Source organism: Protomyctophum bolini (assembly GCF_963924005.1).
Source record: "Protomyctophum bolini genome assembly, chromosome: 10".
NCBI classification, from domain to species: domain Eukaryota; kingdom Metazoa; phylum Chordata; class Actinopteri; order Myctophiformes; family Myctophidae; genus Protomyctophum; species Protomyctophum bolini.
In genome coordinates, this window is record NC_137871.1 from 41,299,334 (window position 1) to 41,326,583 (window position 27,250).

Sequence of the window (27,250 nt, forward strand, 5' to 3'; positions counted from 1 at the left end):
CTCAGGTCAGAATGGGTTAAGGCTCCATTTGGATCATATCAATCAATTGTTTAGCTATATCCTCCCGCAATTGTCCCCATGTGGGCCATGTTCATATCTTATCAACGTTTTGTGGAAAATGTTAGGAAGATATACTGTGGCATTCTGAATTTCCGTAAGTTTTTATTCACCAGACATGTGGCTACAGAACCTCAGCATTGCCTCCTGCTCTTCCAAACTCATGGGCACTGGGCAGCACCTGCTATGAGCTTATAGCGCCATCTACTGGGGAAATGCAAAACACAAGATGGAAAGTCATGTAACCAACCATTCCTTACATTATTATTATTATGTCAGTAATATGCAATGACACAATATAGATACAACTTTTGAAATGTCACAGCATCTCCGTAGCTTTATTTATGACAATAGGTGTTTGAATCTAATTGTTCAGCCCATTCCCTGGCGTCCTCTGTGTCGAGGACAGGTACTGGAGAAGTCCTGTGGTAACATCACATCCAATCATGCAAATAAATAAAAGCAGAGTTTTTGAACATCAACTTAATGTTGAGTCAGTATTGTTTTTGTCGATAACACATTATGGAGTTCAAGTAGCTATTGGGGTCTTGTTCTATCTTGAGTGAGTGGACTTTGTTAGGGTGAATTGATCTTTTAGACCAGGGGTTGGCTGTTGACCCCCGAAAATGCTTTGGCCATGTCTCGCAAACCCCCGCCTCGCCGCCCTCCCCACCACCAATACAAATTGACCGCTACAATAGCCTTAATAATAGAGACAATACATCATAAATAAATGCTGAAACCAGATAGGCCTATAATCATTAAGTAAAGTTTGTGTACTATGCGAACTCTAAATTTCCATTTTCATGTGCAATTTTTTTTAGCTTTTAGACAATATTAGTGATGTAATTGACTTGAATTGTAAATTCTCTACAACACTGGCACAAATGCTAATGCTATTCCATGCATACATCATAGATCCATGGAAATATATACATATTGAGTTGGTGTGGAAGAAAAAAAACTGATTCATCTTGCGAAAGTAGCAGGGGTTCTAAATGTCTGTAACTCTGAGTGTACGAATGGAACCAAATGGACCCTTACAGCCAGGTCTGTTACTCTTACTCTTAGTGTACTGTAACTAACTCTGAGATTGTACCACCAGCATTTGTACATTCAGTTCTATGAACACTGAGGATTTGACTAAATGCAGCGGCAGCAGCATCATGGACAGCCTGACTCACTACTTACTTGTGGAAAGAATTTGAGGAGCCAGCCACTCCCTTCAAGCTGCAGATGCTGACAGTGACAACCACTGTCTGGCTTACATGGAAAAGACTCACAGTCCCATTTATCCCAAGTTAATTTGTAGCAGATCAGCTTTTAACGTTGTGTGTGCGTGTGTGTGTGTGTGTGTGTGTGTGTGTGTGTGTGTGTGTGTGTGTGTGTGTGTGTGTGTGTGTGTGTGTGTAGTCTGGTGTAGCCCGGCCGTGAGTGACAAAATGTGTCCTTTTGCCTGCCTATTCATACTCCAGTTTTAGGTTATGAGGTGACCACCTTTTCGGTGGTCATGCACCTCAGAGTCATCACCGAAAACTGGAGGACGTACCCTGAAACTGACCTTACTATACTTCCTTGGCCTGGCTAACAGAAGTTGTTGCTGATTGGTCCTGCAGACAGACAGTAGATCTGTGATTTCGACAAAGAGGTTCGGTGTAGAGGGGAAAAAGTCAAAGTCGTTACGATTTGTCACATGCACGTCACCGCAGTGAAATTTGTCTTGGAGCGGTGAGCTGCAGCCGTGCCGTGCTCGGGAATCCTTTGATTTAATAAAAATAGCAGATATTGCAAGTATACAGACTGAGCCAACAGCCACGTTTACTAGTTCAAGGCTTAACCTTACATTTCTGAAAATACACATTAACACAAACACATTACACATAAAAAGATGTGTCTAGACATCCATTTCTAGGCAACAGACATTTTTTTTAAATTATTATTATCTCCACACAATTTACAATTAATTTTAGATGGTTCTCAAGGGCCCCTTTTCCAGATCCCTAAAATACTTTTAGGGATCTGGAAAAGCTTAGGGCCAAAAATACTTCTTCAATCTTGCCCTGAAGTGGGAACCAACCAAAGTGGGCGTGTCACTATTCAGGTTGGAAAAGGAAGATGATGTGATATAATAAACCATCATAAAAATAACGGGACCAGTTCTAGAAGACTAGAACCAAAGTAATTACGGTGGAAAAGGGGCCAAAGTAGTGGGGTTCTGATGAATTGAAAATGGTGGACCCAGCTGTTATACAAGTGTAGCCTATGCTTTATCAGTGTGTCCACAGTAACAGTCTTTGTATTGAGTTGTGCTTTCATGTGAAATGTAATGTAGTAAATGTAGGCCTACCCATTATGCAAACTGTTAATAAATACTTCAGTCAATGAATCCGTCCAGTGGGGATTATTGAACCACTGTATGGTTTATTTGACCTTTTGTCATAGGGAGGGTGTTTGTGTGCGTGTGCGGCTGCGCGTGCGTACACACCTCCTCTCGGTGGCTGTCATTTAGTGTTATCAGTGTGTGTGTGTTGGTGTGTGTGTGAGAGAGAGACTCTGAATAAGAGGTGACACTAGCTTTTAGAATGATTTACTGATCCCAATCCGCATCGAATAAAACAACAATAATCCTCTAAAAAAAACACCAAAGCAACGATGCTGCGTGTGTGTCTGAAAGGGGCGAACTCTGCAGCACGGGTAAGCTAACCGACATGGCTTCTATAATGGTCTGGTAGCATGCTAACAGAGCAGTCTAATGTAAGCAGCAGACCGTGTAGCCTGCTAGCAGGCTAACAGTGCAGTCTGTCTATCAGGCGACCAGCAGTAGCCCCGTTAGCATGCTAACTGTGGCTGTCATTTATCATTGTTATGTATTCGCAGCACCCGATTGGCCACAATGGGGGTTGGTTATATAGCTGCACTGGTCGGCTAGCTAGCCTGTTAGCATGCTAACAGGCTAGTTGTCATTTTGTTTTACCCCGTTCGCCTCAGTGGCTGCACTGCTCTGCTAGCATGCTAACAGGCTAGTTGTCATTCAATGACCCACAGCAGCACAGGCTTGCACAACAGGGGCCTCGGGGGGTTTTGCTTTAAACTTATAAGCAGCAGCTAAACTGCATCTGAGAGCTTGGTTGTGTTAACGTGATGCCTCACACCTGGACACTTTGGTGTGCATTTAAAGAGGAGAATGACATTGTTAGCTATAGCCACTATTTGGCTAAAATACACACACAGATATGGAGGAGGGAGGGTGCAAAGAAAACCCACCACACACACATGCTTGTGGAAAAGAGGCGTTGTTCCCATCCAATCAAAAGGCAAAGATTTATAGATTGACATGTATAAAAGCAAATCAAGTGTGTGTGGAGAGCATAGGCGGGTCTGAGTGTCTTGGTCATTGCTGGTGCTGTCCAAAGACAGTAAAAGACAAACTTTAATAACTGCTGACAGTCTTATACCTGACAAGACGAGAGAGAGATCAGACAGTCAGTGGCTGGGTTGGTTCTCAAGTGGCTGGAGCGTACACAGCCTGGGTTCTGAGAAGACATTAGAGAGAAAGGAGTTATGATTATGGCTAATAAAGAGCGTGTGACCTGACCTTGCCGGCCACTGTGATTCAGAATGTACCACGTCTATGTGGACTTGTGTTTGAGTGGTGTTAATACTCCTGTTAGCAGCCAGGGGAACAGCATGCCACATGTTGTAGGCTATACATGTCATTGTGTCAAAGTGTGGATAGGACAGGCTACATGCCTTGTTGTACATTGTGTACATTTGAGTGTTATGCTTGATGCGTTGCTGTAATTCGATGCAGCGGTTTCCTCAAACGTTCTTCATTCCATGGACCCTCAGTTCTGTATAATGCAAGACCACGGACCCCCTTAACTGTCCATGTGTACACTGTCAGAGTTACTGCCCCATAAGAGTCCCATGATCCCATCCCTGAGTCCGTTTTAGTTCCTAATTATCTGTTATGTTGCTGGGGACCCCCTGAAAGGAACCACCTGAAGGACCCTTGGGGGTCCCCCACCTCAAGGAACACTTCATTAATGATATGTGATTGGCAGTAGTCACAGACTATAGTTCTGCCTTTTCCTCACAATTTGTAGATTGTGTCCATTTATGTAAAGGTTGCAGGGAGAGGCTTATATAATACCGCAATCTATTTAATATTTCGTTAAACCATCGTATATTAAACGTGGTCTTAACAGCGACATTATATTCACATTCCACATGAGGCAAAGCACCAGCCACAACGCACGTTGCATTGCAAAATCTGAGATTGGATTTGAAACTTTATAATGTTCATTTTCTTTTTTTGATTAATAACCCAAACATGCAAGTTATGATTCTGTGCAATATGCTTGAAAATGTTTCACTTCCTCCAAACAAACAGACGAGGCCTGAATCAGAATCGGCTTTATTGTCACCTCACGGTTTCAAGTAAAAAAGTGGGTGAAATAGTTTTTGTGCATAATTCCCATTGTGTTTTTTTTTCCAAGAAAGGGAAGAAGAGAGGGGGGGAGTTAAAGGCAGGAAAAAAAGAAAGTTTGAGCGTTTTTACCACAAAAAGTACAAGTAAAGGGTTTCAGATATGATCCCCTCCTCCCCAAGGGGAGCCCGGATCAACCCAGGTTGGAAAAGACTTGGGTGGATCTGCATGCATGCTTTATTGTCATCAATACTCATTCCTTTCTCTTGTTCCCCCTCTCTCTCTCTGTCTACACATCTCTCGCTCTGACCTTGTCCTCGTCTCTTGTTCTCTCTCTGTCTCTTGTCTCCGTGTCTCTGTCTCTCTTGTCTCTGTGTGTCTCTGTACCTCTCACTCTCTCTCTCTCCCTCTCTGTCTCTCTCTCTCTCTCTCGTCTCCCTGCAGAAGTGTGGTAAAGGACCCTCTCATCCTCTGCAGCAGTGTCGACGATACACGGCAGGGGAGTCTGGGTAAGGTCCCTCTGTACCGTCGGCCCCTACCAACTACCAAGTGGTAGTTGATAGATAGATAGATAGATAGAGTCTGGGTAAGGTCCCTCTGTACCGTCGGCCCCTACCAACTACCAAGTGGTAGTTGATAGATAGATAGATAGATAGATAGAGTCTGGGTAAGGTCCCTCTGTACTGTCGGCCTCTACCAACTACCAAGTGGTAGTTGATAGATAGATAGATAGATAGAGTCTGGGTAAGGTCCCTCTGTACCGTCGGCCTCTACCAACTACCAAGTGGTAGTTGATAGATAGATAGATAGATAGATAGAGTCTGGGTAAGGTCCCTCTGTACTGTCGGCCTCTACCAACTACCAAGTGGTAGTTGATAGATAGATAGATAGATAGAGTCTGGGTAAGGTCCCTCTGTACCGTCGGCCTCTACCAACTACCAACTGGTAGTTGATAGATAGATAGATACAGATAGAGTCGGCCTCTACCAACTACCAAGTGCACACAGCTGACACACGCATGCCATGCACGCACACAGGGCTGTCAGTCGTCATTCTGACTTCTGAACAAGGCGGTCGCATCTCCTTTCTCTCTCTCTCTCCCTCCCTCTCTGTCAATACCCCCACCCCAACTCTGCCTTCCCCCCCAATGCCCCCTATCCTTCTTTTTCCTCTCTCTTCTTTGTTTTTCTGATGTAAGGAGAAGTTAGTGGCGGCGCGACCCATGTTGCTGCGGCCCGTGCACTCAGCACATCGCAATTTCGTTGTACTTCATTGAACAATGACAATAAACTTGATTCTGATTCCGATTACGGCATTTTACTTTTCTTTGTCCCTTGAAATTATTGGGATTAACGATTTAATAGCGTTTGATTATAAGATGGTAATTGTTGGTGTGACATGTGACCTGCTGAGCGGGCATATATCTGAGTGGAGCACGGAGCGGGAGCGCTCGATGCGTAAATGAAGGTGAGCGCTGAGCAAGCGTAGAGCGGCGTGGGGGGTCGAATCGACACGAGCGAATGAGAGCGGAACTAAAGCCGTCCAGAGCGAAGAGCGGATTTATCGGCCGCTCCGCTCCGCTCACATGCTCTGACACACACACACACACACACACACACACACACACACGCACACAATAAACCTCTTAAAACCCTCTTGGAAAACAAGTGAAACATGCGTTTGTTTATGTTATGATTTTTCTGGATCATGGACATTTGGGAACGTCAGGCAATTAAAGCTATAGATCAGCAATTTCCAATGTGTGCTGTGAGGTTATTATTGCCAAGTGGGCCCAAAGTAATTGACACAATTGTGTGTGTCTGTGTCGCATTCCTGAATTGTTGGTTCAAGAATGTGACAAAAAAATGTAATGGCTCCATGATTTCATTTTGGTGAGTAATTGATGGAAGATAAGTCATGTTTTGGGCCAACTACTCCCTGAGACCTGATACCAGATTCTACAAATCAGTCTTCTAAATCATGACAGTTTTCTTAAAATCCTTTGATTCTAAATCAGTGGTTCTCAAACTATTTCATGTATTTGGCCCCCATCTGAAAATTAAATATGTTGTTCCAGGGACCCCACAGAAGCAAATATTTGAGTCAAAACGCTGTGAAAGAATTCATTCAAAGATTTGCACACATTTCTTTATGATTTTAAAATAGCAGATCTACAAGCTCATATGAGCTTGTACTGTAGATCTGCTATTTTTCAACAGCTAAAGTTTAAAAATAAAGGTTAAAGTGGTTAAAAGGTGACCCAGATGTCTAAATGGGTTAAAAGGGAACAGTCATGCCTGACAGACATTGAGTGAATTAAATCAAATGCCATCCTGTTTCCACCAGAGATAAACAGACCATCACTTGGTCCTGCTGGTCTTGTCAGTCGAGTTCAGTGGAAACACCATTAAGGCTCAATAATTCATACCATTTCCTGTTCCCTTCTTTGCTGTGTCATTCTTTCTGCAAACTTTAAAATGAAGTCGGCTCTGTGCACTGGCCATCACTCAGTCACTGGCCTACTGTATTTTTCCTTGCCATGTAATGCTTTTCTGCCTCCCAAAGAGATTTAATTAAAAATGTAATTGTTTCCAATCGGATTCTGTACGGTAGAGCTAATGTTAATGAAATATAACTTACTGTATAATGATGAAATGATGCCTCCTTTCGATGGGAGACCTTGTGGTCTCCTGATTTTCCAGGCTAGTTTAGAAAGAAATCAGTTATTTACCCCTTTTAACACCATCTTCTTTCTCCATCTTGGTCCCCCTCCTCTCCTCTCCTCTCCTCTCCTCTCTTCCCTGTGTCTAACCTGAATCTCCTCTCCTCTCCTCTCCTCTCCTCTCCTCTCCTCTCCTCTCCTCTCCTCTCCTCTCCTCTCCTCTCCTCTCCTCTCCTCTCCTCTCCTCTCCTCTCCTCTCTTCCCTGTGTCTAACCTGAATCTCCTCTCCTCTCCTCTCCTCTCCTCTCCTCTCCTCTCCTCTCCTCTCCTCTCCTCTCCTCTCCTCCCCTCCAGGGGCTCAGCCGGTAAGATAGCAGCGGCGGCCGTGGTCACGCTAGGCGGTGGCGTCGGCGGGACGGTGCTCTACGCCAACTGGGACCCCAAGTTCCGCACGTCGGTGGAGCAGAATGTGCCGTACTCCGCCAGCCTGTTTGGCATGGCGCTGGGGCCCATTCCAGCTACCGTCGCACCCGTCAAAAAACAGGTCAGTGTGAACGACGATGCAGCACTTTGCACTATTAGGACAGCTTAGCATAGCATTGATGGGTCAAGAACCCCACCTTTGAGAAAGGTTAAAGGTGTTTATTGAATGAAAAGAAAGGACGAGGGGGAGAACAAGGGGCGTATGTTCCGCGAGGGTTGCTGAGCCAGGAGTGTTTGGCGAGGTGATTTGGGCGTAGGGCGGGGTAAAGGTGTAGTTCTCCTCCTGACCTGAACATCTGTTGTCTCAACTCCATGTTAACTCCACTTTTCGTGCTTCTCCCTCTGTCGTTGGTGTGCAGGTATTTAATCACAAGTCAAGAGCCTATTGCATATGAACTTCACTTCTGTTGCTGTAGTGTTTGAGGATAGGTCTTTTCTATTCTATTGTGATTATTATACACAAAAAAGCAAAACAATTAAATTGAGGAAAGCATGGTAACTGGTGCATTTTAGCATCTTTGTCATTTTACTTAAATGACAGTGTAAGAAGAACTAGTGATTTAGAAGGCCTTGGGTCTTAAATTGAACGGCTTACGGGCGACACTATGCCTGCTTATCTACATGGTTCAAGTGGTTAAACTGGACGACGTTGTTGTTGTTTCCAAGTTGGAGCTGTCCCAGCTGCCCTCTCTGATGTTTGACGAGAAGAAGAAGAAGAAGGAGGAGAGCCCCGCCCCCGAGACGAGTCCCACAACACAGACCCTAGAACGTAAGAGAGAGAGAGAGAGAGAGAGAGAGAGGAGGGGATTTACTAAACTGTTATCGTCTTGGAAGATCGGCTACTTTCGGTGCCCGACACCTGCTCACAAATGAGTGTAACTCCGGCTTACCTGTTATTGTCTTTGTTCCATCTTTGAACATCTCTGAATGTTACGATGTTAGTCTGGAACTACAGTACACCTCCCTGGAAGCCGAGAAAGGAAGCTGTGTGTCATCTGTTTGTCACGAAAACATGTTTTTGGAATTCTCATTTTCCGCTAAGCAGCACCAAGCTACAGTACATAATGCTTTGACTAATTGTATTTACACTAGTTTTCAGAGCTTCCTTTTGCACAAGAATGAAAGTACAGTAGGCCAGGTGTGTGGGCCAGGGTTAGGGTTCATTCAAATCTGCGTCTTTAATGTTCACCGTGTTGCTTTCCACTGCAGCAGCACCAGAGGTCACAGAGGGTAAGACTGAAGTGTAGCTTTTAGTTTTTACTGTAGCGTCTATATATGGTGTAGACTTCACCACAGCTTTTAGTTTCACTGTAGAGTCTATATATGGTGTAGACTTCACCACAGCTTTTAGTTTGACTGTAGCGTCTATATATGGTGTAGAATGGTGCCGTGTTGGTGTAGAACAGTGTTTCCCAAACAGTGGGTCGGGATCCATTTGTGGGTCGAGGGCCAATTTGTAAGGGTCACGACTCGAGTAAACATCCCATTTCCTTTTCCTATGACGTCGAAATTTAAAAAGAATGTCTTCTAAATCATGACAAATGAGTGTAACTCCGGCTTACCTGTTATTGTCTTTGTTCCATCTTTAATTGGTTTTTTTAATGTTCACTGTGTTGATTTCCCCTGCAGCAGCCCCAGAGGCCCCTGAGGGTAAGACTGTAGTCAGTGTAGCTTTTAGTTTTACTGTAGACTGTAGTCTCTCGTAGCCAGAACGACTATTGCACAATCTCTGAATGTTACGACGTTAGTCTGGAACTACAGTACACCTCCCTGGAAGCCGAGAAAGGAAGCTGTGTCATCTGTTTGTCACGAAAAACATGTTTTTTGAATTCTCATTTTCCACTAAGCAGCACCAAGCTACAGTACATAATGCTTTGACTAATTGTATTTACACTAGTTTTCAGAGCTTCCCTTTGCACAAGAATGACACCACTTTAGAATGGTTACAGTAGTGTGGTTACAGTAGTGTGGGCCAGGGTTAGGGTTCATTCAAATCTGCGTCTTTAATGATCACTGTGTTGATTTCCCCTGCAGCAGCACCAGAGGTCACAGAGGGTAAGACTGAAGTGTAGCTTTTAGTTTTTACTGTAGCGTCTATATATGGTGTAGACTTCACCACAGCTTTTAGTTTCACTGTAGCGTCTATATATGGTGTAGACTTCACCACAGCTTTTAGTTTTTACTGTAGCGTCTATATATGGTGTAGAATGGTGCCGTGTTGGTGTAGAACAGTGTTTCCCAAACAGTGGGTCGGGATCCATTTGTGGGTCGAGGGCCAATTTGTAAGGGTCACGACTCGAGTGAACATCCCATTTCCTTTTCCTATGACGTCGAAAAAAAAAAAAGTCTTCTAAATCATGACAGTTTTCTGAAATAGCTATGTTTCTATGTCAGTGGTGCTCAATATTTCATGTCAAGGAACCCCAAAGATTATATGTAATTGGCCACCAACCCCCATCTGAAAATATGTTATTCCAGGAACCCCTCAGAAGCAAAGATTTGAGTTAAAAACGTTTGCTCTGAAAGAATGTACATTCAAAGATTTGCGCCACATTTTCAAGATTTTTCAAAAATAGCAAATCTACAACCTTGTAGCGCGGCACTTGGTACCGCACTATGAGGTTGTAGATCTGCTATTTTCAATAGCTTAAGTATAACATAATGCTCAAAACACCAAAAAGGGTTCCCCTCCTGAATTGGTTAACCCTCTAGCACCCAGAGTTGCTTTTTAGCTACAATTTTATTTTAATTAATTACTAAATTATTATTATTTTTTTCTGTTCTTTTTTCACCTAAATGTCATCAGTGATGTTCATTGCAATGCCAATTCAATGCCATTAGTCATGATATTTGCATATAAATACCCCCCACAGAGGCTGAAATTCACACAAATAAAAAATGTTTGGACTCTGTGCAATTTTGAACATTTTTTAACCTAAAACTTTTGACCTTTACCCTAATAAAAGTAGGTAAAATAATTGTAATATATGTTTTTTTGTGATCATTAGAATGTCTAGAACATGTTTTATTCATTATTGTGAAAGATATCCCCCAAATGTAAATTATTAATTTATTATTTTATTATATAATTATTATAATTTTTTCATCAAACTTTATGTTTTTATTTTTTTTAACATCTTTTTTAGTGTCAGTGCTAGTAGTACAAAGTAGTAGTAAGGTTGAAATCTATTTTTTGCAAGTAGAAATTAATGCGGGTGTTAGAGGGTTAAACAAAAAAAAAACAATTAACTTATTTTTTAATAAAGACATTTTAAATAATTGTATACATTTTAAAAACACATCTAAGACATTCCATGAAATACAAGTTAAAATAAGTAGTGAAAATCGCCGATCGACAATCTCGTGGTGCGAGGCGTTTTCACTAGTTTGGGTCCCGGACAAAATGTATGTGTAGTGTCTCTTGTGGGTATCGATCGGAAAAGTTTGGGAATCACTGGTGTAGACGGTAGCTCAATGCCAGTGATTCTCTATGACATGTACAGGGCATCTGCCCGGTGGGCTGCCCATTGAATGAGCCAGCCATGCCGGCTGTTTTTCAGTATAAAAGTGGTGGTATTAGGGGGGCTTGTTTGTGTGTGCCTCGACAAAGCGGGGCGGTAGACCGGGTATAGTATCTTCTATCTGTTTGCCAGTTGTGGCGGGCCGGTCTGGGCCAAATGTCAGGGCCGAAGTTTTGACCCAGTCCAGCCCTGATTGGTTTCAACACCGAAATCACAGGTTTATGTCAACCAATCAAAGAGCTGATCTAATCTACATGCTCTCAACGCATCAAATCGCATGCTTGGAAGATCGGCTACTTTCAGTGCCCGACACCTGCTCACAAATGAGTGTAACTCCGGCTTACCTGTTATTGTCTTTGTTCCATCTTTAATTGGTTTTTTTAATGTTCACTGTGTTGATTTCCCCTGCAGCAGCCCCAGAGGCCCCTGAGGGTAAGACTGTAGTCAGTGTAGCTTTTAGTTTTACTGTAGACTGTAGTCTCTCGTAGCCAGAACGACTATTGCACAATCTCTGAATGTTACGATGTTAGTCTGGAACTACAGTACACCTCCCTGGAAGCCGAGAAAGGAAGCTGTTTGTCATCTGTTTGTCACGAAAACATGTTTTTTGAATTCTCATTTTCCGCTAAGCAGCACCAAGCTACAGTACATAATGCTTTGACTAATTGTATTTACACTAGTTTTCAGAGCTTCCCTTTGCACAAGAATGACACCACTTTAGAATGGTTACAGTAGTGTGGTTACAGTAGTGTGGTTACAGTAGTGTGGGCCAGGGTTAGGGTTCATTCGTAATGTTCACCGTGTTGATTTCCCCTGCAGCAGCACCAGAGGTCACAGAGGGTAAGACTGTAGTGTAGCTTTTAGTTTTGACTGTAGTGTCTATATAAAAAAGAATCCCCCGCAGAAATCCCCATCTGAAAACGTCTGGACGATGTTAGGAGCTCAATAAAATTAGAGTCACTGACTCTAATGGCTCCACTGACTCCAGAGCACTGACTCTAATGGCGGGATGACATTGGTTATTATTCTAGGTGTGGTCAGACACAATGCACGTATGTCTGCAGTGCAAACATTCCCAAGGCTGATAAGACCCCGTTGCCTCCATTCTTCTGTGGTGTATGAATGGAAAGAAAGCAGCTCGCTCTGTCTTATCAGCTGCAGACGTGGCTGTGCTTCCAACAATGTCTGCTTCACTAATAGCGTTGGAATCCTTTAGGATTTAATGATTCCCGTTCCCTTAACGACTCCCTTCCAGGTCTGAGTTATGGTGGTCCTTGAAATAAAACAAAAGAAATGTTTGATAACCACTGCTAGCACACATGAAGTCCACATACTGTACCAGCGCTGACAGTGTGACAACAATCCTTTTTCCTAAAAATAATTGAGATTGACGACGGATTTAATTGTGTCTGTTTTTGGCTTCGTAATCAAAAATTGCAAAGGGATGAATAACTGAAATATGCAAAGAAAAATATGAATTATGAATACTTGCCGGCTATAAAAAGCGATAGACGGCAATTTCTGCTTTTTATATATATATTTGAAAATGTGTTTTTCAACATGGAAATGTTATTTGATGATTATGCAAAACAATTGCGTTTATGTAAATATTGTGACAGGCCTAATCCAAACCTAATCGATTCTGGCTCCTTTGGTTCCTCTGGATCCCAAACCTATTATTCACTGTACTGTACTGTACTGTGATGTATTTACATGAACTGTGTTGTATTCAATAGGATACATTATTGATGGCTTGAGTGGTTTCATTTTTGAGTAAAGCACGCACACACAGTGAATAACGCTGAGTGACCAAATTATGCATTTTGGGTCTTGTTGGAAGTGTGAGACTCCGATGCTGCCACCAGCATTTTGTTTTGAGACACTGTCACCGAACCGAATCTGAGCTGTTTTTTAAAGTAATGTTCTTCTGATATTGGATATTGAGTCCAAAGTCAAATATTGATGTTAGAAGACAGTCAAGACACAGAAACAAATCGTTTATTTAGAAAGCTTGACATGTTTCAACATCTGTGTCTGTCAAAGCCTTATTACTTAACCCATTTAGGCCTGACGTTGAAATTTAAAAAGAAAAAAGTCTTCTGAAAGAATATATGTTCAAAGATTTTTGCCACATTTTCACGACTTTTCAAAAATAGCAGACCTATAACCTCATAGCGCGCCACCGAGTGTGCTTGTAGATCTGCTATTTTTCAATAGCTAAAGTATAACATAATAACACCAAAAGGTGTTCCCACCCGAGAATGGGTTTTAATAGTATTTACTCCGACTTTTCACTTTGTTAGTCTCTCTGGATAAGAGCGTCTGCTAACATGCCTAAATTGTGACATGCCCAGAATCGACACATGGTTAAATGTGACGGTTGGGGTCTCAGTAAAAGGTGGCGTTATGGAAGGCGTAACTGTCAACTGTGTCTCCTCCAGAGCCCTCCAGAAAGACTCTGTCCCGTCTCTTCAGAGAACATGACCTAGATATGACGACTATGCAGACAAATCCTTGGTCATTTAATTTGTTCTAATGTTTCCGTTGCTTGTTTTTGTTTTCTTGACCAAAATGTTGTAATTTAAATAACATATGCTTTGTTCATCGTTTACCTGGTATCCTATAGATTCAATGTACAGGTTAAGTTAGTGTATATATTGTTTAGACTGATGCTAAGGTTCTTGGTTTTACCTGTGATCCTAGTTTACTACACTGTGTCTCTCTGCATTTGATGTTATGTCCTTATAGCTTATTGTACGTCGCTCTGTGTAAGTCTCACAAATTGTACATTGTAATTGTAGAGTCGTCGCTCGAGGCGTCTTTCGTCATCTCTGGGTTGAGCGAGGTCCCTTGTGTTCCCGCGCCACACGACACCGAAATCACCTCCACGCCACCTGCAGGTGACCCCCCCCCCCTCCCTCCGATCCGCCTAACATGCATGTCTGCAGGTGCATGTCTGTCTGCTGCGTGTTGTTCATTCCACTAAAACGGGCTTCATCGTGCATGTGTCTTTGGTTGTGGTGGTTGTCGTCACGGGTGCAGGCATGTGTTTCCGACATACCAAGACTGCGACAGTCATTAGTCCGACCCCCGACCCAAACGGTACTAACCTAACCCTAAACAGTACTAACCTAACCCTAACCAGTACTAACCTAACCCTAACCCTAAACAGTACTAACCTAACCCTAAACAGTACTAACCTAACCCTAAACGGTACTAACCTAACCCTAACCGCACACAGAGTGCTACATGTGCATGTGGCCCTGCTCTGCGGCGACACGGGGCCCTTGGGTTCCAAGACAAATAAAGAAACCTCAAAACCTTGTGACGGTGTTGTCGGACTAATGACTGTCAGATTTTTCGGATGGTTTGTCAAGACGTGCATGTGTGTGTTTGGTTGTGGTGGTTTGTCACGTGCATGTATATATGGGACTAACTTCCACTTTGTTCTCTTGGTGTGCCGACTGTACTGATGGTTGTTGTGTGTACTTGCTTACTGTAAATCGCTCTGGATTAAGAGCGGTATTGTCTTCTTGCTAAAGCTGCACTCCATAACCTTTTTATAGTTCTGTTATTTAAGAAAATTAAATAGCAGGCTACAATGCTACCGCAGTGCTTCTCAACCATGGCCCATGAGTAAACATGTTAAGTGGTCCTTAATATTTGGAAAAAAACTAATTATGTAATAATAATAATAATAGCAAAGTGAGTTTAATGTTGTTTAATGCAATCAGATAGGACTGTCCTGCTTGGATGTAGTTTTTTGCCACTCAGTAAGCTGCCGCATAGCCTCGATACCAGGCTTTCATTTTTGTTGGTGCAAAAATTGAAAGCCTGGAGGAACGCATTGGCCGCTCTGGTCTAAAAGTGGGAGTCAACCCTTCCGGGTGGGCGTCGCTCCAAATGATGTGACGTAGCGATGCACTAGGGGGGTAGAGGAGGGGCCGGGGGTGACGGACAGATCGATGAGATCCAATCAGGGCGTGCGCAAATCTCAGCCGCGACCCGCCCCTCTAGACCAGAAACCTAACACGTTAGCTCAGGCTAGCTGCCGCATAACTTCCGGGGGATGTCATGTCACGTGCATAGTGCATACCCTCTCTATTGATTGATCATTTCAATTAAACATGTGTTTGCGGCCCACCCATCTGAACACTTATGGGTGGGCCACAAATGCCAGTGGGCCCTGATACAGGGAAGGTCGAGAAGCACTGTACTAGAAGTGTGTCTGTCTGCTGCTGAGACCTTTGGATCCTATGGTCAGGTAGGACACCTACTGGTTGTCAAGAGGTATTACATGAAGCTCAATGCACTTTGACTCAGCAGTTAGAAATGATGGCACTGTCATCAGGGGTAGGACATAACACTTAAAGATTGCAACTATGTGTATGTTTGCTTGAAACTAATTCACTCTACTGTCTTTTCTTTGCATCCATTTTTATCAATTGTATCATTGATGTCGAGCAGAAACCTGAGTACGGTTGCTTTTTCACGGTCTAAATTCAAACATGGCAGATCTACAATCTCAAAACGCATTGAGCGTGTACAGTAGATGTTTGCTCCTTTTGTGTGACGGTGTAGAATGACAACGTATAGGACATTAATTCATCAAAACACATAGAAAGTACATAAAATATGGAGATAACAAGGTTTCTGCCCGACAGAAAAGTTGCATAATGGTAAAATTGTGGTGTTATGGCATGATTAAGTCTTGTCTTTTTTTCCTGGTTTTATTGATACTTTCAACAATAGCAAAAATAGTCGATCTACAAGACATGTGAGTGGTGGTAACTAAATAAGTAACTATTACTTAAGTACAAAAATAAATGGTCAAAATAGCCACTTACAGATCAGCTTGTTTTTACATTTTCACACAACATTCAGTACGTCAGGTCTGGCAGGTTGAAAGAAGTTAAACCCTCCAGTCTTAATGAAACGGACTTCGGTTACAACATCCGTGCTTTCTTTCCCGGCTACACAACATAGGGCTGTATTTTGCGCGTCTTAAGTACCAGGTCTTATTCCCTAACTTGAGTAAACTAAAGACCTGGAGGCATGATCAATGCTCTTTGGCCACTCAGAATAGCCAAATGGCATTGATCACGCCTCCAGGTCTTTAGTTTACTCAAGTTATAGGGAATAAGACCTGGTACTTAAGACACGCAAAATACAGCCCCAAGTCTCTCGTTGTAGAGCTTGTAGATCGGCTATTGTCGCTGAACGTTCTCCCCTACGATAGGCATGCTGCTGAGCTTCAAGCGCTGAAGTAAGTGTGTGTGTGTGTGTGTGTGTGTGTTGTGTGTGTGTGTGTTCCAGTTCCAGTTCCAGAGGAGTGCCATCACCACGAGGCCCCAGCGGAGCCTCTGGTCCTTGAAGCCCCGCCCCCACCGGCGGGGGAGGAGCCTCTGAAGGAGCGTCCCGTGGAGGAGGTGTCGGCCAGACTGGCTCAGCAAGACCTGGCGGAGCAGGACAGCCTGACAGGTAGGGGGCGCTCCTCCAGCTTCATGGTGCTTTTATCCTAACGTGTACCAGTAGGACGGTGGGATGTTTAACCCATTTAGAACTGATTCTACATAATGTCTTCTAAATCATGACAGTTGTCTGAAAAATCAGTGGTTCTCAAACTATTCCCCAAAAATTATGTTATGTATTTGGCCGCCGACCCCCATCTGAAAATAGCGTCATACACACCTACCATCAGCTCCCAGTAGTTGCCGCAGCCGAGCCGTGCTACCGGGATCGAACCCATGACCTTTTTGGTCCAAAGGCAAGAGCTCTATCAAACCGAGCTAATTGGACACGACTCATCCCTATAGCATCCCTTCGCCCTAAAATAGCAGATCTACCAAGCTAAACATGTAGCTGGGGTGAGGAGTAGGTCGTCCTCCCGGTGGGGGCTCCTCACTGGCAGGTGAGTCAGTAGGATACAACACTTTAAATGTATATAGGGTTAAACTGATTTATTTGTGTGTGTGTGTGTGTGTGTGTGTGTGTGTGTGTGTGTGTGTGTGTGTGTGTGTGTGTGTGTGTGTGTGTGTGTGTGTGTGTGTGTGTGTGTGTGTGTGTGTGTGTGTGTGTGTGTGTGTGTGTGTGTGTGTGTGTGTGTGTGTGTGTGTGTGTGTGTGTGTGTGTGTGTGTGTGTGTGTGTGTGTGTGTGTGTGTGTGTGTGTGTGTGTGTGTGTGTGTGTGTGTGTGTGTGTGTGTGTGTGTGTGTGTGTGTGTGTGTGTGTGTGTGTGTGTGTGTGTGTGTGTGTGTGTGTGTGTGTGTGTGTGTGTGTGTGTGTGTGTGTGTGTGTGTGTGTGTGTGTGTGGTGTCCAGCGCTGTCTGCCAGTCTTGAGGACAAACTTGCCGCGTCGGCCAAAGCTGCTCTGCACGCCATCGGAGCTCAGGAGGCCGCCCTGCTGGCCATCGCCGTGCACACATCCAAACTGAAGGAGGCCATGGAAGCAGAGGTATTGTACCACGTTGTTACACACATCCAAACTGAAGGAGGCCATGGAAGCAGAGGTATTGTACCACGTTGTTACAGGCCATGGAAGCAGAGGTATTGTTGTAACACGTCGTTACACACATCCAAACTGAACGATGTCCTCCTGTAACTATTTTTGAGATGCTCAATGTCTTCAGCTACTGTACTAGGGCTGTGTGCACTAGTGATATGATTAACGTCTTCAGCTCCTGTACTAGGGCTGTGTGCACTAGTGATATGATTAACGTCTTAAGCTCCTGTACTAGGGCTGTGTGTACTAGTGATATGATTAACGTCTTAAGCTCCTGTACTTGGGCTGTGTGCACTAGTGATATGATTAACGTCTTAAGCTCCTGTACTAGGGCTGTGTGCACTAGTGATATTATTAATGTCTTCAGCCCCTGTACTAGGGCTGTGTTCACTAGTGATATGATTAACGTTTTCAGCCCCTGTACTAGGGCTGTGTGCACTAGTGCTATTATTAACGTCTTCAGCCCCTGTACTAGGGCTCTGTGCACTAGTGATATTATTAATGTCTTCAGCCCCTGTACTAGGGCTGTGTTCACTAGTGATATGATTAACGTCTTCAGCTCCTGTACTAGGGCTGTGTTCACTAGTGATATGATTAACGTCTTCAGCTCCTGTACTAGGGCTGTGTGCACTAGTGATATTATTAACGTCTTCAGCTCCTGTACTAGGGCTGTGTGCACTAGTGATATTATTAACGTCTTCAGCTCCTGTACTAGGGCTGTGTGCACTAGTGATATTATTAACATCTTCAGCTCCTGTACTAGGGCTGTGTGCACTAGTGATATGATTAACGTCTTCAGCTCCTGTACTAGGGCTGTGTGCACTAGTGATATTATTAACGTCTTCAGCTCCTGTACTAGGGCTGTGTGCACTAGTGATATGATTAACGTCTTCAGCTCCTGTACTAGGGCTGTGTGCACTAGTGATATGATTAACGTCTTCAGCTCCTGTACTAGGGCTGTGTGTACTAGTGTTATTATTAACGTCTTCAGCTCCTGTACTAGGGCTGTGTGCACTAGTGATATTATTAACGTCTTCAGCTCCTGTACTAGGGCTGTGTGCACTAGTGATATTAACGTCTTCAGCTCCTGTACTAGGGCTGTGTGCACTAGTGATATTATTAACGTCTTCAGCCCCTGCTAGCTTGGGCTGTGTGCGGCAGTGATGTTATTTATAGCTTGCCATGTCAGCGGTGTGTGTTCATGCCATGTTGCCTCACTCGAAATAACCACATGCCTGTGGACTCTGTCACAGTTAGAAGTCACACAACGTCACCAAAGCATTCTCAACCTTTAGAATTTCCAAGGACACCAAACCCCCTTTTTAACTCTGTATTTTATCTATACTGTAAAATCATTCCTTTAACTTCCGTCATACAGTCTGGAGAACGGAAGAGCAGAAGTGAAGCCTCCTCCCCACTTCCGTTTCGTCTACACAGTGCGTTTTGTCTTTACAATCGCAAAAATCTATCCTAATATAAATCGAAATCATCTAAGCTAAGGCTGCACGATTATGAAAGTATGACCGATATCCGATCCCCGATTATTTGCAGGGTCATATTCTGCCGATACCGATTCTGACCAATTCCGATATTATACAGAGGACCACAATGGAAACAAGCCCAAAAGCCTGTTAATAAAGTATTCAATTAATCAATAAATAGCATAACACAAGTGTCTGTTTTCACAACTGAATGACTACTGAATGAGATGAGTACACAAATTAAATGTAGATTCATTTTAAATTATATTAAATTTTTTTCTGTTGAAAACCGATTAAGTAATCTGTATTATTTTTGAATAAAAAAATAAGGTCTAAATATATTTAAAAATATATTTTTGTGAACGGAAATGACAAACCGATTACTCGGAATTTGGGGATGTGTAGTTCCAGATAGCAGATATAGTGACATAAAACACATCCTCATTCAATGGACTTTATTCAATAGCTAAACTCCTACAATCTTACACAGTTGTACTTGGAAGTTGGAACGTTAGGACGTGTGGCTGGACTTGCCATTAACGATGTTGATGATGATGTAATTTGTCCTCAGAGCCCTCCTGACCAGAAGTCGGCTCAGTGGAAGGATCTGGAAGCAGCACTGAACGATAGAAGTCACTCTGTGGACGAGGCTGGAGCTGCTCTGCTCAAAGCCAAGTGAGAGACGCACACACACACACACACACACACACCTTGTTGTGAGCTTGTAGATCTGCTATTTTGTTCGCCCCCAAAGTAGGGACACTATAACGTTGAAGTGGTTAAAACTAACAATTTTATTTGGCTAAATCTACAATTGATCATGTCGACGACAATGCATTTTGGCGGGCCTTGATGGCATCGTGATGCCTGATTTTTACACTTGGTTGCATGCTGAAAATAGCCGATCTACAAGCTCACAACACGTTGCAGCGCGACATGCTGTGAGCGTGTAGATCTGCTATTTTCAGAGTGCAACCGAGCATAAAATGACTTGTCTTTATAGTTCCACTGGAGACCCTTCGGTCAGTGATCGACCAGGGCAAGGCCTCCAAGGTGCTTTAGGGTCTAATGTCATGTCTACCCCACAGGGAGGCTCTGGAGACCCTTCGGTCAGTGATCGACCAGGGCAAGGCCTCCAAGGTGGACGCCGTCCGGCCTCTGGTGCTGGCGGCCGAGGAGAACCTCCACAGCATGGTGGTGGACCTGGACCACGTGGTCACCAAGGTGCAGTCGGCCCAGTCGGAGGCCAAGATCGTCTCCCAGTACAGTGACCTGGTCAACGAGGCCAAGCAGCAGTTCCAGAAGGAGCTCAGCAGCATCACACCGGAGGTCCAGGCCAACTGGAAAGGACTCAGTGAGAACGCACGCACGCACGCACGCACGCACGCACGCACGCACGCACGCACGCACGCACGCACGCACACACACACACACACACACGCATGCACACACGCATGCACACACGCACACACACGCACACGTGCGTGTGTGTGTGTGTGCGTGCGCTCTCAAGAGTTAAATTCTTGTTAAACATCTGCATTACTTAATTTACAAGATGTCTATTATCTAATAATAGTTAAATCAAATATTCTTTAGTTTTGGCTAAATGTGGCTAAATGTCATCAAATGGTGCTCCGTGGCTCAAATGCAGAATAAATAATGGACCTTGATATGAAAAAGGTTGAAAACCGCTGGTGTAAACAATATACCGTCAAAATAATAATCTGTGCATAGAAACTATAGGACGGCAGGTAAAACATGAACCTAGAATCAGTCTAAAAAAATATAACCTTCTTATCTAATTCTTTAACGTTGCGGGCAAGAACAAAAACCAAAATGTCCTCCCCGCCTCCTCCCCTCCCCCTCCTCCTCCTCCTCCCCCTCCCCCTCCTCCCCCCCCCCCTCCCCCTCCTCCTCCTCCCTGGCAGCAGGCAAGCTGACGCCGGACGACCTGAACTCGCTGATCGCCCACGCCCACCGCCGCATCGACCAGCTGAACCGGGAGATGGCGGAGCAGCGCGTGCGTGCTCAGATCCACATGGAGACGGCCCTGGAGCAGCAGAGGCTGGAGGACCAGAAGATGCTGGAGCAGGCCGTGGGCACGGCCCTGGAGCACAGCCGCGAGGAGGCCCGGCTGGAGCAGGAGAGGAAGGTATATATATGTACCACATGCCTGGGACTGGGAGGACTGGGAGGACTGGGAGGGAGGGGTAGCTAACCCTGGAGCACAGCCGCGAGAAGGCCAGGCTGGAGCAGGAGAGGAAGGTATATATATGGACCACATGCCTGGGACTGGGAGGACTGGGAGGACTGGGAGGACTGGGAGGACTGGGAGGGAGGGGTAGCTAACCCTGACGCTGGACGCAGGAGAGGAAGGTATACCACATGCACAGATTCAAGTTCTCAGTCACCACCACTAGTACTGCACGATTCTTGCTCAAAATGTGAATCTCGATTATTATTATTTTCTCCACACGATTCTCATTTTGTCCATACATATTTATTGTCTTTAGTCTGTTGTTGCCGACGATACTGCGTTCAAAATGTGGCACCTGGAGCCAACTACTGTGGCTTTAAACAGACGACATCAAACTCAACGTCTCTCTCTTGTAGCAAAAGAAAACATAAGAGTAACTAAAATGTATTGCACAGCCAGCTAGTGCTGCACGATTCTTGCTCAAATTTAGAAATGAGATCGCATAGGTGTCTGAATCTAGATCGCGATCTTTTTTCGATTTATATGGTGCAGCACTAGCCTCATTATATTACATCATATTTCATAAGCAAAGCTAAACGCCTTTAACTTCTTCAAATGGTTGGCTGTATGTAGAACAGTGAGAAGTAGAACATACATTTAGACAGATAATATGTAAATTATGTAATTTTGCATAGCGTGCTAGAAATTGCATAGCTCAATAAGAGTTTAGTCTGATTTGCCTCTGTCTAATTCTCTCTCTCTCTCTCTCTCTCTTTCCCTCCCTGTGTCTCTCTCTCTCTCTCTCTTTATCTCTCTCTCTCTCCCTCCCTGTGTCTCTCTCTCTCCGTCTCTAGCTGGTAGAGTTGAGGGAGGTGATGGAAGCAGAGATGAGGACCCAGCTCAGGCGTCAGGCTGCAGCTCACACCGACCACCTCAGAGACGTCCTCAAAGTCCAGGAGCAGGAGCTGAGAGCTGAGGCTGAGGAGGTGTGTGTGTGTGTGTGTGTGACTGTGTGTGTGTGTGTGTGTGTGTGTGTGTGTGTGTGTCCCTTTTTGTCAGACTGTCTTGTCTCATCTGTCCGACTGTGTCTAAGTTGGTGACAAGCCATGTCTCTGTACGTGTTAACGGCTGACCTGGGCTCTGTGTTTAGGTGCTGAGCGGTAAGCTGTTGGAACAGGAGACAGTGTACCGCCGGCTGACCCAGGAACAGCTAGACAACTTCACCCTGGACATGAACGCAGCCTACGCCAGGCTGAAGGGCATGGAGGAGGCCATCGACAGTAAGAACCAATCATCCTCCTCAGTGTTTTTCAGTTCACTAACCCTAACTAGGGATGGAGCTCGATAACTGATACTCGATTACCCATTATCAATAAGCCTTGGGCTCATCAAGCCTGTTATGGAGCATAGCGGACCATGACCTCATGTTCATGTTCATGTGTGTTTCCCGCAGGTCACGTGATCGCTGAGGAGGAGGCCCGCAAGGCCCACATGCTGTGGCTGTCCGTGGAGGGCCTGAACTTTGCCCTGAGGACGTCGGGCGCCGACACCCCCACCGAGCCTCTGGACGGGGCGGCGGCGGCCGTGCGCGACAGCTGCGCCGCGGACGAGTTCGCGGCGGCGCTGGCCGGCGCGCTGCCCGAAGAGGCGGTGCGCCGCGGCGTCTACAGCGAGGCCTCGCTGCGCGCGCGCTTCTACGCGCTGCGCGCGCTGACGCGCCGCGTGGCCCTCATCGACGAGACGCACAACTCCCTGTTCCAGTACTTCCTGTCCTACCTGCAGGTACAGTAGGCCCGTCACCATCGTTACTTCCTGTCCTACCTGCAGGTACAGTAGGCCGTCACCATCGTTACGTAGTACGTTTAGTTTAGTTTCAGGTAACCGCAATTATTTTTTGCATAATGGTCAATATCGTTTCCATGTTGGAAAATGTTCATGCATTTCCAAACATTTTCTTGTAGATCGGGTATTTCCGCTATTTTTGGAAAATGTTCTTTCCTATTGCTGTTTTCGCTATTTAAGTGTAGCAGTATCTTTGTATATTTAGGTTATTAGTCATATCTGCCCTGTGCAATTTTTGTTTATGAATCCTAAAAGGGAAACAGAAATTACATTCATGTTCCAATGTTCAATGCCAAAAGCACATTTCATTTAATTGATTTATTTGTGGCAAACATAATTGTGATTTATGATATTATCGCGATAATCAAAATGTGATTAAAACTACAAATTGTGTGTGTGTGTGGCCGGGGTGTTAGCCAAACATAGCTGATCTACAAGCTCACAACGGTAGATCTGCTATTTTTGGCAAATCAAGTTGTGCAGAGTGAAATGAGAGCGAACCAAATGTGATCATTACAGGTTTGTTTTATCAAGTACAGAGGGTTTAAATGGTACTGAATCTGCAGCCCCTAATGAACGACAGAACACAATCTCACAATAAATTGAAATCTCCACGATACTGTGTTTTTGTTATCACGATAAACGATAATTTACAAAAGAGCGACTTACAGTAAGCAAGAGCAACACACGGTAATACATCAAATACATAAAAAAAATGTCATCAAGAATCATAAAGAAGCTAAGAACCTAGCAGCAGAACATTTCTACATACAATGCTATCTAAATGACATAAATGTAGCCTTTGCATACGCCTGTAAGGTCGGCGAGGCTAGTGCAAGGGCTACGGGGCTAAGATGGAGTCTGAAGAGGTGGGTTTTAAGACCATGGCGGAAGATTGGGAGTGAGTCTGCAGTTCTGATTGTTCTGATAGTTCACTCCATAGTTCTGATTGTTCTGATAGTTCACTCCATAGTTCTGATTGTTCTGATAGTTCACTCCATAGTTCTGATTGTTCTGATAGTTCACTCCATAGTTCTGATTGTTCTGATAGTTCACTCTATAGTTCTGATTGTTCTGATAGTTCACTCCATAGTTCTGATTGTTCTGATAGTTCACTCTATAGTTCTGATTGTTCTGATAGTTCACTCCATAGTTCTGATTGTTCTGATAGTTCACTCTATAGTTCTGATTGTTCTGATAGTTCACTCTATAGTTCTGATTGTTCTGATAGTTCACTCTATAGTTCTGATTGTTCTGATAGTTCACTCTATAGTTCTGATTGTTCTGATAGTTCACTCTATAGTTCTGATTGTTCTGATAGTTCACTCTATAGTTCTGATTGTTCTGATAGTTCACTCTATAGTTCTGATTGTTCTGATAGTTCACTCTATAGTTCTGATTGTTCTGATAGTTCACTCCATAGTTCTGATTGTTCTGATAGTTCACTCTATAGTTCTGATTGTTCTGATAGTTCACTCTATAGTTCTGATTGTTCTGATAGTTCACTCCATAGTTCTGATTGTTCTGATAGTTCACTCCATAGTTTTGGAGCCAGAAGGGAGAAGATAAGTTAAGATAATAACGAGCGTCCCCCTCCCCACCCTACAGGCGGCGCTGCTGTTTGAGGAGTTGGAGCTGCCGCCCCCGGCCCAGCTGACCGGCGAGGACCTGGACCCCTTCAAGATCCTGTCGTACGCCACCTACTCCCTGGAGCGAGGAGACCTGGAGCTGGCCGCCAAGCTGGTGAACCAGCTGAGAGGGGAGGCCAGGCGAGTAGTCGGGGACTGGCTGGCCGAGGCCCGTCTCACCCTGGAGACCAGGCAGGTGGTGGGCCTGCTGTCAGCCTACGCCAACGCTGTGGGCCTGGGGACCACTCAGGCGCCGTAGACAGGCGGTGGGTGGGCCTGGGGACCACTCAGGCGCCGTAGACAGGCGGTGGGTGGGCCTGGGGACCACTCAGGCGCCGTAGAGTCGACACCACAGGCAGGAGCTGCTCTTTATAGAACCTGTTAACCTTTTACCCCAATTACCCTCCTTCTATTCCCCCTTAAAGCAGTGGTTCTTTATTTAACCCATTCTGACCTGAGATCAGATTCATACGAGGTTTCCACGGGACACACACTGGTCTGATTAACCCATTCTGACCTGAGATCAGATTCTAAAAATGTCAGTCGTTCTTCGAATTTTTCAAAAATAGCAGACCTACAAGCTCGTATCGCGCCACTCGGTGGCGCGCTATGAGCTTGTAGATCTGCTATTTTTCAATAGCTAAAGCATAACATAGTGCTAACACCAAAATGGGTGCCCGGTCAGAATGGGTTAAAGCAGTGGTTCTTTATTTAATGTCTTACGGCCCCGTAAGAGTGTACAAAGGGAAACCAGTAACTAAGAGCGTACAAATAAAACCGAACGGATCCTCACAGGTCCGTAACTCTCCGAGTTACAGACCTCTAAGGGTCCTTTTGGGAACCCCTTCGGGACCCACTTTGAGAGTCACTGCTTTAAAGCAAAAAGAACACTTTTGGTAGAGTTTTATTTCGTTTTTTGTGGTTGTGTAGTTTACCTTGTCATGACGTAACGCCAAAATATTGGTGACTCTCGTTTCCCGCTTTTTAGCATTACTACTTTTAGTATATCAGTGGAGCAACTATTGGAAGATATCTCGCACAATAGTTGGACTTTCGTCATGGCACAGGTAAGGTAACCACTAACCACACAACCCAAAGTAACCACCTAAAACCCATACGTACCGGTACCGGTAGTTGTATGATCAAATTGGGGAAATAGCCAATCTTTATGCCGACTGCTATTACGGCATGCATGGAAATGAGGACGGCAGGGTTCAATGTGGTTAAATCACACCCCCTTCTACCTGCTCTGCTCTCCCCATCTCTCCCTTCTTTCATTCTGCCCCCAACCCTCCCTCTGCTCTCCCCATCTCTCCCCTCTTTCATTCTGCCCCCAACCCTCCTCCCTCTGCTCTCCCCTGTTTCATTCTGCCCCCAACCCTCCCTTTGGTTGACCCTCCTCCCTACAGTATGTCCCAGGAAGGGAGCTGGCCTCTGGGCCACTGGCATTACAACATACAGTAGACTTAGGCTGCTGTAGATGCACTGTTTCTGTCGCCACTATCGGACAACCAAGAGAGCGTCGACTGTACACATTTAACGCAGTGGTTTGCAAATGTTTTAAATTGAATTTCAAGTGAACCTTGAACCATATGACTTTCAGACCTCCCCATAACTCCACTTCCATTCATACACTTGTCAGTAGTTGCATTATGTCGCCCATTTGTACACTATATCAGAGTTACAGACCTATAAGGGTCCGTTGATTGTTTTGGATGCTAATCTAGTCGTTTCCCCGTCGTCACCCTCCACGGAACGGACGCCACCTTGAGAACCACGGCGTTAACCCATCCGCCACCGTGTCACACTCACACGGCCAACAGGGCATGAACTGTTGTCACCGAACCCCTTTAAACTAGCGAGGTTAGTCCGTCCTCACTCACGCTCTCGTAACGGCACGGAGAAAGGAAACGTGTACTACAGCTCCACGACGTTACGCCACATATCATCCACTTGTTCCTTGTTGCAATGCACCCACAGGTTGTCCATTCTCAGATTTGTGTAATTTATGTTAAATATTATTGTTATGTACCGGGGTGCACCACCACCACCACCACCAGAGCTGTGTTTGTTTCAAAGCACTAAAGAATCCACTTTGGGGAGTAGAGTTGTACCCTGACATGTCGGACACTAGAACCTCTCTCTCTCTCTCTGTCTCTCTCTCTCTCTCTCTCTCTCTCTCTCTCTCTCTCTCTCCTATCCTGCCCTATCCCTCTCTCTCTCAGCCTCACTCAATTCAAGGCTCACACACATTTTATCTTCACACTTTCATTGGATTTCATTGGATTTCTTTTTTTGGCGTCATTAATGAGCCAGAGGTTTTGTGGGGGGAAAGAAAACGTTAAAATTGATGCTATTATAAATTAATAATTGTCCGTTTATGTCATGCGATGACTCATTCCTGTCAATATTGGATGTGTAACAAAATAAATCGTAGACGACAAGACAA

At 44.6% G+C, this 27,250-nt stretch overlaps 1 protein-coding gene across 6 annotated transcripts; it reads left to right on the forward strand.

Annotated features, from left to right (window-relative positions):
• The first annotated feature begins 2,567 nt into the window (after positions 1-2,567).
• immt (inner membrane protein, mitochondrial (mitofilin)) lies at positions 2,568-27,250 on the forward strand. Of its 6 annotated transcripts, none has more exons than XM_080774317.1 (14): positions 2,568-2,751; positions 4,931-4,995; positions 7,503-7,698; positions 8,313-8,400; positions 13,954-14,052; positions 16,469-16,633; positions 17,472-17,605; positions 19,706-19,809; positions 20,223-20,488; positions 21,063-21,286; positions 22,186-22,317; positions 22,482-22,611; positions 22,785-23,113; positions 24,782-27,250. In XM_080774317.1, the coding sequence occupies exons 1-14, from the start codon at positions 2,710-2,712 to the stop codon at positions 25,058-25,060; spliced, it is 2,253 nt and encodes a 750-aa protein (XP_080630443.1). In that variant the 5' UTR covers positions 2,568-2,709; the 3' UTR covers positions 25,061-27,250. The 6 variants fall into 6 exon arrangements, with proteins under 6 accessions (XP_080630443.1, XP_080630440.1, XP_080630441.1 ...); XM_080774314.1 differs by having other exon boundaries at positions 7,503-7,692; positions 8,298-8,400; XM_080774315.1 differs by having other exon boundaries at positions 7,503-7,692; positions 8,298-8,400; positions 21,066-21,286.

Coding starts and splice junctions, on each gene's coding strand:
- immt (XM_080774314.1), top strand. CDS start 2,710: ATGCTGCGTGTGTGTCTGAAAGGGGCGAACTCTGCAGCACGG. Junction 2,752..4,930: donor GGGCGAACTCTGCAGCACGG/GTAAGCTAACCG, acceptor GTCTCCCTGCAG/AAGTGTGGTAAAGGACCCTC. Junction 4,996..7,502: donor TACACGGCAGGGGAGTCTGG/GTAAGGTCCCTC, acceptor CCTCCCCTCCAG/GGGCTCAGCCGGTAAGATAG.